The following is a 20612-nucleotide window of genomic DNA, read 5'->3' on the forward strand; positions in this document are numbered from 1 at the left end:
AATTCTTCGATGCCAATATATAAAACTCAATGGTCGTCTGAAAACGATAAACAATTTTTAATTCATCTTAGGGATCAAGTTCCTAATAATTCCCCAATTCAACACATGCATTTAAAGCCACAATCGTCTTCAAGTTTTTCATATGAAGAATTTGAAAATGTGCTGCAGAAAAAGAAGAAACCATCAGCAGCTGGTGCAGATGGTGTTACTTACGAAATGGTCAACCATTTGTCACATATGGCCAAGCAGAACTTACTAAGAGCTATGAATGATACTTGGAAAGATGGCAATTTCATCACAGAATGGAGAAAAATTAAGATTGTTCCCATCCCGAAGATCGGCAAAGATTTGGACATATTTACTAATTACAGACCAATCGCGTTGATATCTGTTTTTGCGAAAATTATAAACTTAATGGTAAAGGAAAGGCTTCAGACCTACCTTGATCAAAATAATATCCTCCCCCAAAACACATATGCTTATAGGAAAAATCTATCTGCATCTATGTGCATAAATGATTTGCTACATACAATAAACTACCATAAAGAGAAAGGTGATAAAGTCATAATTGTATCTTTGGATGTGGAAAAAGCATACGATTGTGTTAACATTGAACTACTCGTCAAAATTTTAATTGAGCTCTCTTGTCCCAGCGATATAACTACGTGGATTGCAAATTTTTTAAAGAAACGGATTTTAATGATGGGCAACGAAAGTTTAGAGATCTATAATGGCCTACCACAAGGAAGCTGTCTAAGTCCTACTCTGTTTAACATTTATACTCTCGGCTTACATGGTATAAATAACCAATCCATCAAAACTTTTCAGTTTGCGGACGATTTCATTATACTATCAGCAGAAAAGGATTTTGACGCTGCTAACAATATTCTTCAGAACAAGATGAATGAATTCATTAGGATATTAAAATCCCTTAATCTCTCTGCAAACACTGAAAAAACTGTAGTTATGTATGTAGCAAAAGGTGCCAGAAAAATACCACAAATCAGAATTGAAGGAATTCCAATAAACTCTGTGGACAAAATAAAATTTCTGGGAAGACACATAAAAAACAGCTTAACTATAAAAAATCATTATGATGAAGTAATTAAGACTTCCAGCTACACCCTAAATGCCTTGAAAATGGTAAATTCGCTTAAAGGTGGAATTCACCCCAATATATCTGTGAACCTTTCCCGATCGCTTCTTTTTTCAAAATTTGAGTACTCCATTTCTTCAATGGCTCACATGCCCAACTACGTCAATAAAAAACTAACAACGTGTCAAAACCAAATTCTACGAAAGAACTTGGGATTAACACCTTCAACGCCTGTTCACATAATTTACGCCTTAGCAATCGTTTTGCCTCCGGAACTAAGGTCGCAGTATCTAGCTGCGAAAGAGCTGTTAAAATTCAAAATGTTTCACTGGGACACTTATGAAAAATTCACGTCTTACCCAACTAATAAAACAAGTCTTGGATTGGTATACAACAAATTCAAACACATCTTCGACAAAACCAAAATATGTCCGTCTGAAATTCCAAGCAACAAAATTTCATACGCTATGAACATCTTTAATGCTGGAAAAAACTCAGAATCAAAAGAATTCTTTTATAGTATATATCTTGAAAAACTAAACGAGTTCAAATCTACAGGTTGCGGAGTTTGCAACATATCATCAAATCAAAACTTTCTATTCAAAATTAACGCCAAATGTTCATCACTCATGGGAGAACTCAATGCTATTAACAAGGCCGTTGACCTCATTTTAGAAGATGGTATTCAAAGGGCAGTAATCCTGACGGATAGTAAAAATGCCTGTTTGCTCCTAAGAAACAACACATCACACAACTATTTAGTCAACATAATAATCAACAAAATAAACAATTCAACTTTAAGTCACCTTACCTTCCTGTGGGTTCCATCCCACATTGGAATCCCATCTAACGAACGTGCCGACTATTTTGCCAGACAAGCCGTGGAAGCTGGCTGTGTAATTTCGTCCAATTTAGCCGTAAAGGATGCTCGTGCGGAAATATATGAAGCCCTATGGGATGAATGGGTTAGAAAATATAGACTATTGTCGTTATCAAAAGGCACATACTTCTCTAATTTCTTTCCATCTCCACCAAAAAAACACTGGCATGCCGAAATGTCTTTAGAACCTGTAGAAATTAAAATTATCAATAGACTCCTAGCGGGTCACTCATACTGCAAAACGTACCTGCATAAAATGAACCTGATAGACACTAATTTGTGTGCTGTTTGTAATCTACCTGAAACGGAAAATCATTTGATATTTGAGTGCAATAAATTTCACCACCTAAGATGTAACTTCAATATTTTCAACGATTTTACCAACTTACCTGATTTATTGAAATACCGAACAAACACCGTCCTCAAGGAACTCTGTAATTTCATTACTTCAGCCAAAATTGAATTGTAAACAAAAATGATGTCATATGTCATATTCACCATGGAACTAGTTCAATTATTTAGTTACTTAAGTATTCACTAATATGTAAGCAAAACTAGTCTTGGTATATAGGTACTACGGGTACCTATCCAACAATTACTTTCAATAAACCAAAAAAAAAATTAATACAATTTGTATCGATATCATGATGAAACAATCGGTTGTGTTCATAGAGTGTACCGTCTATTAATGCATTTTAAAAATGTATAGCAATATTCAAAAATGTCGCACAATCGCTAAAACTAATGTTCTATTCTAGAACCTGAAGAAAACAAGTAAAAAAGCTGTAAGTTCGGCCGGGCCGAACTTTAAATACCCTCCACCATTTGGTACAAATTTGGCAATTTAAAAAAAAAATAAATCCGTTAAAAATGCTGTTAAAATCTTAAAAACACCGAAAGTAGCCGTATATTAGGGTCTATACGACGACATGGACCTGCATAGGCAACAATTACAATATTCAAATGCGAAACTTAAATAAAACAATTTGGCGAATAATGTCGCTAAAATCATCAAAATACCGAATATCTGGGGTACCGTTATATGGGGGCTATACGAAGACGTGAACCTGCACAGACAATTTTCTGTCATAGGCTGTAATATTTATTACGAACTTCAAATACCAAATTTGAAATGGTTCCGGTAAATAATGTCGCTAAAATCATCAAAATACCACATATCGGGGGGTACCGTTATATGGGGGCTATACGAAGACGTAGACCTACATGGCACATTTTCTGTCTTAGGCTGTAGTATCCATTACGAAATTCAAATACCAAATTTGAAATAGTTCCGGTAAATAATGTCCCTAAAATCATCAAAATACCACATATCGGGGGGTACCGTTATATGGGGGCTATACGAAGACGTAGACCTACATGGCACATTTTCTGTCTTAGGCTGTAGTATCCATTACGAAATTCAAATACCAAATTTGAAATAGTTCCGGTAAATAATGTCGCTAAAATCATCAAAATACCACATATCGGGGAGTACCGTTATATGGGGGCTATACGATGACGTAGACCTACATGGCACATTTTCTGTCTTAAGGTGCAAGTACATAACAGGCTTGAAGTCAAGGCTAGGCATATTAATGTCAAGTTATAATGGATAATGACGGCAGGATTTTAGTGCGGCTCTGTACTCCCTTTATAAAATGTTACAAAATATGCCTAGCCATGACTTCAAGCTTCTTATGTACTTGCAGCTTTAGACTGTAGTATCCATTACGAACTTCAAATACCAAATTTGTAACAATTCCGGTAAATATTGTCGCTAAAATCATCAAAACACCGAATGTCGGGAGGTACCGTTATATGGGGGCTATACGAAGACGTGGACCTGTATGGCCCATTTTCTGTCTTAGGCTGTAGTATCCATTAGAACTTCAAATACCAAATTTGAAACAATTCCTAAAATCATCAAAATACCGAATATCGGGAGGTGCCTGGGGGCTATACCAAAACATGGACCTAGATGGCCTATTTTCAATACCAAAAGTCCTGCGGACATAACATACATTTGAGTAAAATTTTATCAATCTAGTTCAATTCGTTCGAGGTGTTACAAACGGAATGACAAACTTAATATACCCTCCATACTATGGTGGAGGGTATAAAAAGCGATTATCGCAATAGCATTCTTACATTCTTTTTCTGGAACTAAGCAAAGTTTTGCAGTGCAGTGCCAAGTAAGTGTTTAAAATATTTCTATTTGTTTAACTCAGGGGAGTGGGGGAAAGGCTTCGACAGCGGCAACAACAACGATAACTCCCCAGAGTTATTATGTGATGTGCGAATGAGGTATGCGATGTGTAGGTGAGAGGTTTGGTGCGGGTGATTCGAGCGTGTGGTGTAGGATAAAAGAAAAAAAAAAAATAACGAGAAATAAAACAAAGATAAATTAGTATTAATTCTTAATATAATTTATGTTTTATTAGGTTTCTTTCTTTTCAAACGACAGAATTACCTCTTTTCAATATGGATTGTGTTGGCGACAGTGGCCGTGATGGGTATTCGTTCAAAGACTAAAGACAAGTGAACGCAATGGTTCTGAGTGACCGCTGAGGGTCCCATGTCTGTTTACTAATACAACTACAACTACTTCCAATGAGAGCTAGGTGAGCCTACCGACAACAACCAATGCCCAGCGACGATCCGCTCACTACGGTCTCCGCCAGGGGAGTTGTAGAGGAGATGCCTGTGCGCCAATCAGCATCCGTGATTGATCGAGCATTGGAAAGTTGTGGTGGAACGTATCGAACTTATACATTCCGGCCCCCTTGCTAGAACTACGAGTCTAGCAATTAATATCACTTTATTATAAGGTAGGAGAGAACGTAAATTCAGATTCCTAAGTGAGCTATAGTTGCAGATTTTCGTATTTTCATCTAAGCGATTACTGAATTACCGATAGATTCGTTCTACAATTTCAATATTTAGCGCAAATAATTCATGTTTTCAGCAAATTTCGGTTATGATACGATTCTTTTTTTAAATTGGTCGATTTCAATTCTTGATGCAAGATTAGGTTGCAGTCGCGGGAGGTACTGAACCGGTAAGGATATACCCGAAAATAGACTTTTGGGCCAGCAAAGAATCCAAAACTATTTTTGGAGGTTCAGTTTCTAAAATTTTAGGATACAAGTCAGCGCCAAGTAGCAAATCTATTGAGCTATTATCGAAAGAATCCGCTAAATCTAAGTTAGGAATCCGAGTCTTCAAATTGCTAATAGATGGTGACGAAAACAACTTCCCCTTAACGTTTGGTAAGACTAACGCATTCGTTTCTACAGTCTTAGACGCATTTTTAGGGGAGGACAACTTCAGAGAGCAAACTTCCTTTTTAGATTTAGATTTTTCTAAAACACGAGTTGTAATGCTAAGTGCATTTTTGAGTTTCTTGCTAACAGTTGATACCTTAGAAGAGGGGTCTACTATAGCACGGGCAGTGTACGACTTACCATCATGAACAATATTTACCAGTGCAGTTCCCAAGAGCACATGATCTTCAATGGTGTTGGGGGACTGGCTGTTTGAATTATTTTCAGCAGAGGGTGGGTGCGTTTTAGAGGACTTTGGACCTCGACTTTTGACCTTCGTTAAAGCCTGAGGGGACTTTGAACCTCGGCGTTTGACTTTGGTAAAAGCCGGAGGTATTTTTTTAGAATCCGAAACTATATTTTGAGCAGAATTAGAGAACCGCAAAGATTTTGGACTTTTAATATTGGTGGAAACCAGAGATGGTTTTGAGCATAATGCTGCAACAACTCTACTAGTTTGTGGCCGGTGAAGAAGGCTGTGATGCCTTTGCTTGCAAGATTTGCAACTATTTGTGCTATGAAAATTTTTAACTCCATGGCCACGCGAAAGACAATTTATACAACACTTATTCTTTTTCACAATTAAGAATTTGTCCTCAAACGAAAGTTTTATAAACTTGGGGCAGAGTCGAAGAACATGACTCTCGATAGGACAAATGGGGCAATAAGTGTTTGGCCGAGGAGAAGGAGCAACACATTTTGACTCATGTACCAATGGCTTCTTATTGGTGGAACTAGATGTACAAGCATGCTTAGATGCTAACGAGCTAGAGGAGGAGCGATGAGGTGAAACATTTTGTGATGATAACGATTTAGGCAAGAAAGTAGGAGAAACAATGTTTGTTTGCAGATTTCTACGCATGTGTTGAATACATTGCAAAGTTTGTATTCTTTCGGTGAGGAAAGCATCTAAGTCTGGCCAGGAAGGCAACAACGACTTATTTTTGATACTTTGCTCCCACAAGGTCACAGTGGTTAAAGGCAACCGCTGCAAACAAATATGTACAATAATTGGATCCCACTGATCCGTGGCGACGTCATAGACGGCCATTGCAGCGAGACAACTATTAATTCCACGTTGGACATTTTTCAAACCAGAACAAGTTTCAATATTTAGTGGAGGAATATCAAACAAGGTTTTGATGTGGCTATTTACTAGAATGCGCTTATTATCGTACGCATCCGTCAAAGCTTTCCATGCCAATGGGAAACTGCTATTGATGAGTGAAAATCTGCAAACGATTTCTCGAGCCTCACCGGTAGTCTTCTGCTTCAGATGACAAAGACGTTCTACATTTGAAAGACGTGCATTTTTAACAAAGAAGGTGGTAAATAGATCGCGAAAGGTAGGCCAAGAAATAAAATCTCCAGCAAAGATTTCGATATCAATAGGTGGCATTACAAGAGAATGACTATGGTAGGGTAGATTGGAGCAACTATTATTGACAGAAGATGTGGAGCAAGCATTAACGGGCGGAGAAACAGACTGCACAGAAACTGGTTCGACGAGACTGGCCAAAATTTGCTCGGAAGGCGGTGTTCTATTAGAAATATCAGGCGAAGATCTGTTTTGCACACTTGAACTGGAAGCAGGTGAGGAAAGAGAAGCCACAGCAGAAGAACAATGATCATTCTTTGGAGATTTGAGGCGATCAAGGTGCTTGTTTATGGTGGTCAAACACCAATGGTAAGCAATAAACGAATTATTGTATTTATCCTCAACGACATCAATAGTTTCAACCTGTGCAGTCTCGGATGCCGTGAGGTAGTTTTTACACTCAGTATAAGTGTTCTGAACCTTTTCCCATAATTCTCGGATTTCAGAAAGACGAATTTCGAGGCTGTAAATAGTGAACTGTGTGACATCAATTTTTTCAAAATAGTCTACACTCTTCAGAACAATGTCAGCGGCTCTAGTAAAACGTGTGAGCGGAGTGATCGACATTTTGTTACTAAATGTATGACAAAAAATACAAACGGTATGCAAAGGGAAGGGAAATGAGAAATTTCCAAAACTAAAACCTCCAAATACTTCAAAAAGTTATAAATATTGTTCAATAGGAGAGAAATTAAGAAAATCTTTTCCTATGTGACAAATGTTACTAAAATTGCTCCAATATCAATAAATTAAGAAAATTAATACTTTAGTAATGCCAGCTGTGGAAGGGTTTGTACAACATATGTCCCAATTCCAAAAATCTTACAACCAACACGAGATTTTTATCAAAGTTTTAACAAGAGTCCTGCAAAATTGAGTAGTTTTACAGAATATATTATGCAAAATTTGACAAATTTTTCAAGATTATGCCGAAAGTAGGGTGTATTCTTCCAAAAAATACCAAAAACCCTACAGAGAGTCACAAATAGTGTAAACAACCGTGATTTATTTACCCAAACAATTACGAAATAGCCACAAAAACAAACATTTTCAACTAATAAATGTTTCTCGTACATGTGCAAAGAATGCCGCCTGTAGGGTGAATTTGTCCAAAAATTCAAAAAATCCTACAACCACTTGATAATATTTCAACAGTTTATCAAAAAATAGATTCTAAAATAAATTACAAAAATTCACAATTTTTACTGTTTTACCCCACTTGCCGAACCATCAACGGATATCGCACAAAGAGGAATAAAACACAAGCGACGTCGGCAGAGAAATGACTATGCGTAAGCAGCTACGCACCTACACAACAAGCGACGCCACAAACGATCCAACAGTGAGAGTTGGAGATCAAAACAATTTGTTGTTATTTTTACTGTATATCAAACCGACGCTAAAAAGGGCGCGTGGAATGATGAAGTATTTTTGTTGCAATTTTTGGCAATGCAAATTCTCAAGTGAGAATTGATCGATGGTTAGAAACAAACGAAGAATAATTGCAACAACAATAAATGCACGTTGTGACGACGACAAAGTAACCAATCGACAGAGATGTGGACTGCTATTATATGTGCGTTGTTTTTGTAAATTAGAAACAAATAATTCTCGATAAAGGGCTCAACCTTTGAAACGTGAAGGGGGATAACAACAGCGAACGTTTGGTTGGTGAGAAATTGAACAACAAATAAACCAAACGACCAAATATAAAAGAATTTGAATGTATTCTGTTATTACCTATGTGGTGATGCAAATTGTTCTTCAACTAAGGCGAAGGAGTAGGGCAACAACGAGGGGAACAATTTTTTGTCAAATGAGACTTTCTTTTCTCACAAAGTGTTCATTTGAAGTGAGAGTTAGAAAACGAAACAAATGAACGAAGCGGAACAAGAGCACCAAATATTTTTGTATGATCAACGCGACGACGGATGATCAGTACAAAGAAAGCTAATTATTTTTACAACGACAGAACTACTTGTTGTAGGGGAATGCACTTAATTAACACAAGAAGTGTTAATATAAGTCGACCAACTGACTTGTTGGATGATCAACGCGATGTTGGATGATCAGTACAACGAGTAATATTTTATGCAAAGACGAGAGTGGACTGTATATCATATGTAACACACGCGTAGAGCAATTGCGATTCGACCAAACCGAAAAAATTAAATATTCACTAAGAAACCGGGGGTAGCTCACTTCAAATGGTAATCTGAATTTACGTACCTGTTTCTTAGTGTTGATTATAGTGATGAAAGAGAATCCAGTGATTTCTTCATGCAATACAGGGAGCATCGACAAGGGGATGGCTTCTATCCGGCTCGAAGGACCAATGTTTAACTCAGGGGAGTGGGGGAAAGGCTTCGACAGCGGCAACAACAACGATAACTCCCCAGAGTTATTATGTGATGTGCGAATGAGGTATGCGATGTGTAGGTGAGAGGTTTGGTGCGGGTGATTCGAGCGTGTGGTGTAGGATAAAAGAAAAAAAAAATAACGAGAAATGAAACAAAGATAAATTAGTATTAATTCTTAATATAATTTATGCTTTATTAGGTTTCTTTCTTTTCAAACGACAGAATTACCTCTTTTCAATATGGATTGTGTTGGCGACAGTGGCCGTGATGGGTATTCGTTCAAAGACTAAAGACAAGTGAACGCAATGGTTCTGAGTGACCGCTGAGGGTCCCATGTCTGTTTACTAATACAACTACAACTACTTCCAATGAGAGCAAGGTGAGCCTACCGACAACAACCAATGCCCAGCGACGATCCGCTCACTACGGTCTCCGCCAGGGGAGTTGTAGAGGAGATGCCTGTGCGCCAATCAGCATCCGTGATTGATCGAGCATTGGAAAGTTGTGGTGGAACGTATCGAACTTATACACTATTAATATATGCTTTGTTCCAGATCCTGCAAAAATCTACTAGTTTTGAATTTTTTTCGATATCATTCGATATCCTATTAAAAAAGTTTTACACGAGAGAGGCTCTAGATCAGGAAATCTATCATGCAGATCTGAGTGGCATTTATATTGATGCAGTGGCCGATGTAGTTAACCATTACAGTGTGAATACAATCCTCCAAGTCCACCCCGTCCATTGCAGTCGAAGAACATCGGCTGCCTGGATAAACCAGGGTAGTTTTGGCTTATCTACGATCAGGATGGTGTAGCCGTCTCAATTCGTATTGGCCGCGATTGGATGCAGATGTGCGCAACGTCTGCCCAGAATGTGATACAGGCCCGCACAATACGCTGCATCCTTTTAATTATCCTGCCAAACCTACCCAACTCACTCCAAAGCATCCATGGCTGCAGCCCATACGAGTAGCTGACTTCCTAAACCTTGTCATTGCTACAAAACAACAACAACAAATCCTAAGGAGGCTGGATCAAATCTCTTGTCCAGCAAACAAATTGAAATACACAAGTTAAAAAATATCAGTCGGTTTTGCCGACAGATATATATCATATGCCAATATCTTTTTGTTGCATATATATTGACATGCGTTGTAATTATTCAAGCATTTGACAGAAGTATTTAGAAAAACCAAGTTTGAAAAGAATCACTTTGTTCACTTGTTTCACAACAGATCTTAAGTTGATATAAATATTGGAGTGTGACGAGTTTGAAAGGAATCTGATGATCATTTCTTGTTTTATTAGCTTCATGCCTATTCGTTATAGTTAGAGTTATAATTATTCCAAATTTTGACACTTTGTGGGGGTAGAAGTGTAACTGATGGAGCAAGCCGATATTGTCCATTTTCGTACCTGATCGAAGGATCCTTTCTCTTTCAATGAGGTAAATTATTTGCTTTTAAAATTTTGACCTTTAGTAGGGGAGGTACCACAAGGAGTGGACCGATGCTACCCATCTCCGAACTCGATCTAAGTTTGAAAATAATATTGCGATGTACCAAGTTTGGACTAAATCGGATACTCCCTTCGAGAGGTATCGTGCATATCAACCAGCCAGACAAACGGACACCCCTAGATCGACTCCAAATGCCTGAAACGGATTTGGTCCAAAAAGATCTAGTGTCTAAAACCATTATTTCGTTGAGGCACGTTTTAGCCATACGAAAAAATGTAAAAAATTTTAAATATTTTGAAATGTTAATTAACGTTTTAATCATTTATGTGGCGTTTCCACTGCACTTGATTCGCTCTCTATTCGTTGTTTGTCCCTTGACTATGAAAAAACTACCTAATTCTTCACACAAAATTTCCTGAGCGAACACTCATATTTGTACGTTGTTCAAATCAAATCACTCTCAGAACAACGAAAAAATATGTCCCATCCCAAACAAATGAGAGCATTTATCGAAAAAATAAATTATGACATTTAAAAATTAAAAATAGAAAAATTTGATGAAATTTTAAAAATTTTTGGGAAGACTGAAAATTATGAATGAAAACTACAATGTTGAATGGCGTATGTACATTCAAACGAAAGTAAATTTTGTTTTCTCTCTCATTCGAGGTACGCATTTTGTCCACGAGTTAAAATTTCCACAGAAAACTGCAAACAAAAGAGGCAACATTTTCAAAATGTTTCTATCGGCAGAAAAAATGTTTGACAAGTGTCTCTCCAGCAGAATTTAAAAATGGAAAAACACAAAAATGTGTTCAAAATGTAAACATTTACACAAAAAGTTGAAATCGTGAATGAAAATTATAAAATTAATGATATAATAAATTTTTGGGAGGAAAACAATAATTTCTTCTATTCATATTAGTGAGAATTTCATGTATTTTCGTATAAATTCCCATTAGAATCAACAAGCAAAATTTTTGAAAAAAGGAATTACTTTACTATGAATTACAAATCGTGCCGTATGAACGGGTTAATTCGTGTACCTAATTCTGAGAGCGAACAACGTTGTTCGGTTTCCAATGGAAACATGCTATTAGGAAATTTAGCACAGGAATTTATTTATAAGTTAAAACTTGTTATTAAAAAGCTCACACTGCACTGGAGAAGGACAACGGGTCCCAAGCATCTAAAGAGTGATTTGTTAAGAGCTTGAAAACTTTAAAAAAAAAAAACGCATAAAATTTGCAAAATCTCATCGGTTCTTTATTTGAAACGTTAGATTGGTCCATGACATTTACTTTTTGAAGATAATTTCATTTAAATGTTGACCGCGGCTGCGTCTTAGGTGGTCCATTCGGAAAGTCCAATTTTGGGCAACTTTTTCGAGCATTTCGGCCGGAATAGCCCGAATTTCTTCGGAAATGTTGTCTTCCAAAGCTGGAATAGTTGCTGGCTTATTTCTGTAGACTTTAGACTTGACGTAGCCCCACAAAAAATAGTCTAAAGGCGTCAAATCGCATGATCTTGGTGGCCAACTTACCGGTCCATTTCTTGAGATGAATTGTTCTCCGAAGTTTTCCCTCAAAATGGCCATAGAATCGCGAGCTGTGTGGCATGTAGCGCCATCTTGTTGAAACCACATGTCAACCAAGTTCAGTTCTTCCATTTTTGGCAACAAAAAGTTTGTTAGCATCGATCGATAGCGATCGCCATTCACCGTAACGTTGCGTCCAACAGCATCTTTGAAAAAATACGGTCCAATGATTCCACCAGCGTACAAACCACACCAAACAGTGCATTTTTCGGGATGCATGGACAGTTCTTGAACGGCTTCTGGTTGCTCTTAACTCCAAATGCGGCAATTTTGCTTATTTACGTAGCCATTCAACCAGAAATGAGCCTCATCGCTGAACAAAATTTGTCGATAAAAAAGCGGATTTTCTGCCAACTTTTCTAGGGCCCATTCACTGAAAATTCGACGTTGTGGCAGATCGTTCGGCTTCAGTTCTTGCACGAGCTGTATTTTATACGGTTTTACACCAAGATCTTTGCGTAAAATCTTCCATGTGGTCGAATAACACAAACCCAATTGCTGCGAATGGCGACGAATCGACATTTCACGGTCTTCAGCAACACTCTCAGAAACAGACGCAATATTCTCTTCTGTACGCACTGTACGCATTCGTGTGGTTGGTTTAATGTCCAATAAAGTAAACTGAGTGCGAAACTTGGTCACAATCGCATTAATTGTTTGCTCACTTGGTCGATTATGTAGACCATAAATCGGACGTAAAGCGCGAAACACATTTCGAACCGAACACTGATTTTGGTAATAAAATTCAATGATTTGCAAGCGTTGCTCGTTAGTAAGTCTATTCATGATGAAATGTCAAAGCATACTGAGCATCTTTCTCTTTGACACCATGTCTGAAATCCCACGTGATCTGTCAAATACTAATGCATGAAAATCCTAACCTCAAAAAAATCACCCTTTATTACTTTGCGCCTCAATTGCAGAAACAATTGAAAACCCCGGCATTGTATAATACTTAACAAAATTAACTTTATTTCCGCACAAAAAAAACGTTATTTTAAACAGAATACTTTTCACAAATTTCTTAGTGCTCCGACTGCGGTGCAGTACGATTCTTGTTGTGCTCCGGTACAGTATCACTAAAATATTTTTTAAGGGTTGTGCTCCGGTACGGTACATTATCTTAGTGTACCACTCCGCCTCGGAACGGCACAGAACACTACGGTACAGTACTATACTGTTTATTTTCGAACGCTGGATTTAAATTATCAAAATTCTGATTATAACTAATGACATTAAAACATGATGACTGAAAAAATATGAAATCTTTACCTTCCATTCAGTTTTCATATACCATGGCACAGTAGTTTTCGATTTACCAAATTATATATAATGACAGCCCTGTTCGTTAACTTGAAATTGTACTTGTAAAGAAAGACTTAACTAAACAAATTCATTTTAAATCCTACAACAAAGTAATAACTTTTAAAGTATTAACAACAATTCTATTTTAATGATGAGTAAGTAAGTTTTTCTTTGAACTTTATGTATGTTTTTTTTCTTGCACTCAACGCAATATGTACCACAGACAATGATAGGGAAATTCTGTAATAGTTTTAAGTAAAACTTGACACTTTTATGGATGTTTTACATATCTCTCTGAAGATGCAATAAAGACGATTTTAATAAAGAAAAAACCAAGACCTTAAGACTTACTTATTGAAATTATATTGGACAATAATAATATATATTTATATATATTAAATGAATTATTCGAATGGAAAATTTCCTAAATTTTCACTATTATTACTAAGGGTTAATTACGTTAAACCATCAGGTTACGTTAATATAAGAATAATTTACACATTTTGCCAATGATTTGTAAAATCGTTCATGCATTGGAGAATTTTTAATAAGTATTTGCCGACGGCAATAAATCATTACAAAGTTTTAATGCGAAACTACATTTTGGGAATATAAAAAAAAGTCCTGAATGATGTCACCATTCCCATTTCCGCTAGTTGTTCTCCACATGCGGAAATGCGCCACAATTCACGATGGAGGTAATATCAGAAAAATAGCAAGGTGTCTCCAAAGTAGATGAATTAATTTTCCCCAAAGGTTGAAAACTTGTATACTTCCTTTTTCTTGTCGATTTAGCGAGGTCTGTCCGTCCATCCGTCTGTGGACTAGCTTCCGAACGAAATGAAGTAGGTTGATAAAATGTTACTCAAATGTGTATTATGTCTGCAGGTCTTTTGGTATTGAAAATAGGTGCTGTAGGTCCACGTTTTGGTATAGCCCCCCACATAATGGTACCTCCCTTTTTTCGGTATTTTGGTGAGTTAAGCGACATTATTTACCGAAAATGTTTCAAATTTGGTATTTGAAGTTCGTAATGGGTACTACAGCCTATGACAGAATATTGTATGTGCAGGTCAACGTCTTCGTATAGCCCCCATATAACGGTACCTCCCGATAGTCGGTATTTTGATAATTTTAGCGACATTATTCACCGGAATTGTTTCAAATTTGGTATTTGGAGTTCGTAACGGATGCTGCAGCCTACGGCAGATAATTGTCTGTGCAGGTCAACATCTTCATATAGCCCCCATATAACGGTACCTCCCGATAGTCGGTATTTTGATAATTTTAGCGACATTATTCACCGGAATTGTTTCAAATTTAGTATTTGGAGTTCGTAACGGATGCTGCAGCCTACGGCAGATAATTGTCTGTGCAGGTCAACATCTTCATATAGCCCCCATATAACGGTACCTCCTAATATTCGGTATTTTGATAATTTTTGGCGACATTTCTCACCGAAATTGTTTCAAATTTGGAATTTTGATGATTTTAGCTACATTATTCACCAATTTTTTTATTCAAGTTTCGCATTTGATTATTTTAATGTTTTATGACAAAAGTTGCCTATGTAGGTCTACGCATGGTACAATGAAGAGAAGGTAGGTCAACTTTGAAAAAATTGCAAGTATAGAGGTCTACCTGTTTGGCTTGTAATGTCAGAATTAGTATCAAAACAATAAAAAATCAAACAACTTGTTGCATTTATTTTGAATAAATAATTGAAAATCGCGATAACTGAATGAAAGGTCAACACTTCTTTTCAAAATCATGTACTATATGTCTCTAAAGGATTATTTCGCTACAAAACTCTAGATTTTGTCGATGCATGCGTTGAAATGAACATTTTGAAAACACCCGAATTTGAATGTTTTCTGAACAATTTTTTTGTTATTAAAAAGAAAACACATACATAAACAAAAAAAGATGACGTATTAGGCCAAGAAATTAAAAAAATTGAAATCATATGGTAGTTCTGCCCTACCTTGATATCATTGTACCATGGGTCTACGCATATCTTCGACAAAAAATCGGATCAGCAGATGTCGTTTATATCGTTTCAGGGGTTTGAGTAGGAATATTGAAGTCACTCAATTCTAAAATGTTAAAAATATCATAAATTGTAGGATATTTGCCATTTAAAAATTGTTGCATAATAAAAGATAAATGAAAACTACGTGATGACATCAAAAAATTCCGGAATAATCAAGTGAAATTCTTGATAAACGATAAAATGTGTTTTCGAATTCGAGTGGGTTGAACGCGTAAATCAGCATGTTGACTATGCAAAACATGTTGAGAGCCACCTGGATAAAAAGACAAAACTTAAAAAAAAACTTTGAATAACCATGAAGCTCGTAAAATGCGAAAGTAGCATTCGATTCTTTTCAAATTTTACACATCCCTATACTTCTACTTAAGCAAAATCTAGTGTGAAGATGGCTGACTTCGGTTCACCCCTTCTAGTACCTCTCCTACAAAGGGTAACAACTTATACAATTTACTTATACAACTCATAACTTTGCGAAACAATCAGCGATTTTTTACAATTTGGTATATCTTAATATTTGTCTCAACCAGAGATCTGATGTTGCATATTGTGTAAGTTTTAATAAAACCACTCTAGTTTAGTAAAAACTCTTCGATTTTTTTTCAGAGGTAGGTATTTTCATATTTACCCTGTTTCCGAGAAACTATTTTTTCTTGGGGGATGGGCCCCAGATTCGTGACCCGAATGTTCGGGTTCAAGACCAGGATCCACTTATCCGATATAGATCCGGACCCGGTTCAAATTTATGGTACAACTGTTACTAACTACGCGAACTAAAGTTTGACACTTTTGTAAGTAGCCGATTCGGCCGGTATGCACAAAGTTTTCTAAATTTGATACTTTTGTAGGTCCAACACCGCCAAAGCGAAATAAAACTTTTTTGTTGAAAACATAATTTAAATGAACTAGAGTTAAGCCGCCTGTGCTTCCGTTTATGTACATAACAACAACAGCTATTTATGGTTATGGCTACGGCAAGGTTGTCTATTGCACAGTTGAAAAGTCATACACAACTCACAAAATCAAATCACGATATGACAAGCTAGCCCCACAGCTCATTTAAAGAATGTGTTCAGTCTGATTGCATATTCCTCATGTCCTAATTCGTAAACCATAGAGTCTCGGCGATATGCATTGCACCCATTCGTAGACAAGAGAGTACACAGGGATTTTGTTTTTTATCTTTTATCAGGTATTCCTTTTTGGCTTATATATTCGTTTCGTTGGGGACGTCTTTCATTTTGATAGCAGCTAGTGCCTGACGCGAATACTAGTCCCGCAGCTCATTTGAAGAATGTGTTCAGTCTGATTGAGTATTCCTCATATCCTCACTCGTAAACCACAGAGTACTTAGCGATATGCATTACACTTCATTCGTAAACAACGGAGTACACCGGGATTTTGCTTTCTGTTTATCTTTTATCACGTATTCCTTTTTGACCTAAATATTCGTTTCGTTGGGGACGTCGCATTCGCCTCGTGTTTGTTTGTTCTGCAACGTGTTTGTTAAAAAAAAAAATAAAATGGTGGTTTCAAAACGGTGTAAAATCTGTACGATAATCGAGGCGGATAATTTTCCCATCTCGGTAGAATATTTTGGGAGGCCTATACCGGAAATAATAGAGAAAATATCTGGAATAGAGGTAGGAATAACAAAAAGATTATTTTATCCACTCACTGTACTTGATTTACATACACTTCACTTTATTACTGTAGTTGGACTCCCGCAAATTGGTTGATGTGCTGATATGTAATCAGTGCGCCATCCAGTTGGTGCACATCGAAAGTGTCGTCAACAAGTTGCGTAAGTCTATGCTTCGTCTCTCACGACCAGCGGCCAAAGCAACCAAAACTCCATCAAAAACCACACCTGCAGCAAAATCGAAAGAAGTAAGCCCGACTAAAAAGAAGAAAGACATATCCAAATTGTTTTCTCCAACAAAAGTAAATGGAGTCCAGGAATCTGCTTTTAAGAAATTTACCGATGATAATGCCGCCTTAAATGATGAATGTCTTTTAAAACCTGGTGCCGATTCCGCCAAGAAGAAGAAAAGTGTAAAACGTAAGTTGGAGGACTCATTAACAAATGGAACAGATGAAAAAGATCATAGCACAACAACGAAGGCAGATATAGATAATGAAAATGGAGAATGTAACGAAACTGCCCTTGGCGACAAAGAGGACAAGCGTGTTAAATTGGATTCTTCGTCCATCGCTGAAAGTAGTACATTGAATGAAACTATTGTCGATGTCGATGTGAGCGAACAAAGCTTTACGAAGGTACTAAATTGTGTTCTCTGTGGGAAGAAATTCAACCAAAAGAGTTTACTACGAGAGCATATAGAAAGTAATCACATGGGGGAGAAGTTAAAAGAATGCCCCAATTGTTTCATGGAGTTCCGGTCTGTACAAAAGTACGAGTCGCACGTTTTCAGCGAAAAATGTAAAGCAACGCTACTTCCATGCCAGTTCCGAAATTGCCATAGACGCTTTAAGAATGTCCATAAAATGGAAGCACATATGAGAGAAAAACACTTATCAGCGAACGATATATAGATGTCGAATAGAACAGTACGCAGTCTGCAAAATATCCAATTTTTGCATGTTTTTATTAATTTTTATTCACGAATAAATCATTGAGACTTGCAAAGAAATATTGATTTCCATTGTTCAAAGCAGGTTTGGGCATATTGCACTAAATTTTTAGTGCACTAAGAATTAAATAATTAGTGGTAGTGGAATTTTTTATTCCATTACCACTCAAGGGTTAGTGGTAGTGAAAAATAAATTGCACTACACTAAATTTTAGTGGTAGTGAAATTTTAATAGCACTAAAAAAATCGTAGTGTACCACATGACGGAACATTAAAAAAATAATATACCGGTAGTGTACCACATATTTGTTGTTTACGATTTGTGAGAAAAATTAGATGTCTGAAGTTTTTGATAATGCAAATATTACTAATACGATTCAATATTATTAAAATAAAAGCTGGATTTATTTTAATTGTCATGTATGTTTAGAGTGGTTGCGAAACTGAAGATAGTAAAAAATACGAGAATAGGTAGAAAGAATAAAAAAGGACCAAATCTGAAGTGGTAATAATTTTTATTTATCCATTAAATTTAAATTTTTAATTTCTCGCGAAAAAGGGTGTCTGTTATTTTGTGGTATCGAAAAATCAATGAATGTAGCCGTAAAAACCCATGGTACAAAAAAGGAAAGGTACAAGCTATTTTTTTTTTTCTAAGTAAAGCTTTTCGCCAGGTTTGCCATGGAATTGAAACATAGAACTGTTTAGATCATATTTTTGAAAGAAAATCCAGACATTTCAGTTATTTTCATCGCTGTTTAACTGATTTTAAAAATGAGGAAAATATTGAATAAATTAAAACAACCTGTTGCATGCAAATTTGACAGGAAGTGGGCATAGCCTCAGGGCTGTATGTCTGTAGTTTTACGAAGCTGTTCTACCTCTTTATTGTACAATGTTAAATTTCGTGTTGCTTAGACGAACGAAACAATGGTGTTGCATCTTTGAAAATAAACCAAAAATGAAATTGTATGTATATCAAAAAATGTTGATTTTTTGTACAACCGAGACACAACTTCGTACAACCGGGCCACAATCGATACAATCTTGAATACAACCTCTCCAAGTTGTACAACCAGTTGCTTCGTGTGTGGCTTGCATTACAATGAAAATATAAAAAATAAAAATAATATAAAACGGAATTTCAAAAATTAATAATAAATAAAGGCTATTAAGTAAATTATAGAGCACGAAATTATTTCCGGTGTCATCTTAACTCAAATGAACTCTTCGAAAAGTGAAGTTGTACAAAGGGTTGTATACAAAGTTGTATTGTTTGTGGCCGAAGCATATAACTTGACAACCCTCCAGGTTGTACCAACGGTTGTATCGTGTGTGGCTTGCATGAGAATAATGATTATAAAAATATCGACCATTTGTGGAAGAGGTACTAGACAAAGTGAAGCGATACATCACCACTTCATATGAGATCTAATATTGGTTAAATATGATCTGCGAAATTTGATACATGTGTCTTAAAACGGCGAAGAACATGCCAAAATGGCCAAAATCTTATATTAAAAACCACGTCTATAACTAGGTAGATCCAGCCAGGCAGAGAGGTAAAAAGCAAGAAGAATCAACATGCCACAGCGCTAATCATCACTCGTTTTCAATCCAGCGAAAGCAGCAAATTCAAGCTACGCTAATGAGAAAAATAAATGACAATAAATAAATAACTCCAAGAGAGAAGAAGAGAAAAAAATAAATAAAGTTATGCCATTATTACGTTATAACTTTTTGCAGGGTTTACCTACTGTAACAGGATTTATTTGAAGTATGAGCAATGGATATGACAATTTTAATCCAAATTCATTTATATGTAAACGTGAAAAACAAACATCCATAAAAATGGCTCCCTAGCCAATAACTAAAAATAAATAGCAAATAATAACCCACAAGCACCAACTCAATGAACAGGCACCACACGAGCAACCTTCCACGCACGGAAAAAGGTTGACGTCATAAAAGATCAATTACAAAATGCAGAAAGTGACGACAAATATTTAAATTACTTAACGCCTGATGAGAATATTTTGATTATCTAACTTCTTTGCCGACAAAAATTATAATTGGGTGAATTTTATAAGTGATACATTTTTACAACGTTATCATTTGTTGGATTTTTAGATATGGACCTGCCGTATTTTAGTAATACGGATGTACGAAACATTTAACCATAGTGGACAAGTTGTGTATTCTACATGAAAAAAGTGAAGGAAAATTTAGAACATTATTTCCATTGGTAGGTCTTAGCGACTACTTTGTTTTCGTCGCTATCTTACCGACAAACTTCCTTAATTACCAAAATTGGAAGCAATTTAAAAATTGCTGTAATCGATAATTCTCGTTAATTGTTGTTTTGTTCCAGAAAAAAATGTTCAAATTCATATCTTCATTTTTTATTTACTTTAAAATTCGATAGAAATTTTGCTATGTGTGTCAACGTTTAAACAGGAAATTTAACAAAATCGCTTGTTAGCTCAATCAAGTTTCACTATATAAATACAAAAAAAAAAAACTTTTGATTCCATTATGGTTTCATAAAATAATGCCGCTCCTTTATT

At 36.2% G+C, this 20612-nt stretch overlaps 1 protein-coding gene across 1 annotated transcript; it reads left to right on the top strand.

The window, feature by feature from the left end:
• The first annotated feature begins 16743 nt into the window (after positions 1-16743).
• LOC101899307 (zinc finger protein indra) lies at positions 16744-18105 on the top strand. The gene is made up of 2 exons (XM_005185382.4): positions 16744-17094; positions 17168-18105. Exons 1-2 carry the CDS (start codon positions 16975-16977, stop codon positions 18005-18007), a joined length of 960 nt encoding a protein of 319 aa, XP_005185439.1. The 5' UTR covers positions 16744-16974; the 3' UTR covers positions 18008-18105.
• The last annotated feature ends 2507 nt before the right edge of the window (positions 18106-20612 follow it).

This window comes from Musca domestica, unplaced genomic scaffold, assembly GCF_030504385.1.
Source record: "Musca domestica strain aabys unplaced genomic scaffold, Musca_domestica.polishedcontigs.V.1.1 9, whole genome shotgun sequence".
Taxonomy (NCBI): domain Eukaryota; kingdom Metazoa; phylum Arthropoda; class Insecta; order Diptera; family Muscidae; genus Musca; species Musca domestica.

Excerpts from the sequence above, each read along its gene's own strand:
- LOC101899307 (XM_005185382.4), top strand. The coding sequence starts at position 16,975 with ATGGTGGTTTCAAAACGGTGTAAAATCTGTACGATAATCGAGGCGGAT. Across the intron at positions 17,095-17,167 it reads AGAAAATATCTGGAATAGAG|TTGGACTCCCGCAAATTGGT; the intron begins GTAGGAATAACA and ends TTATTACTGTAG.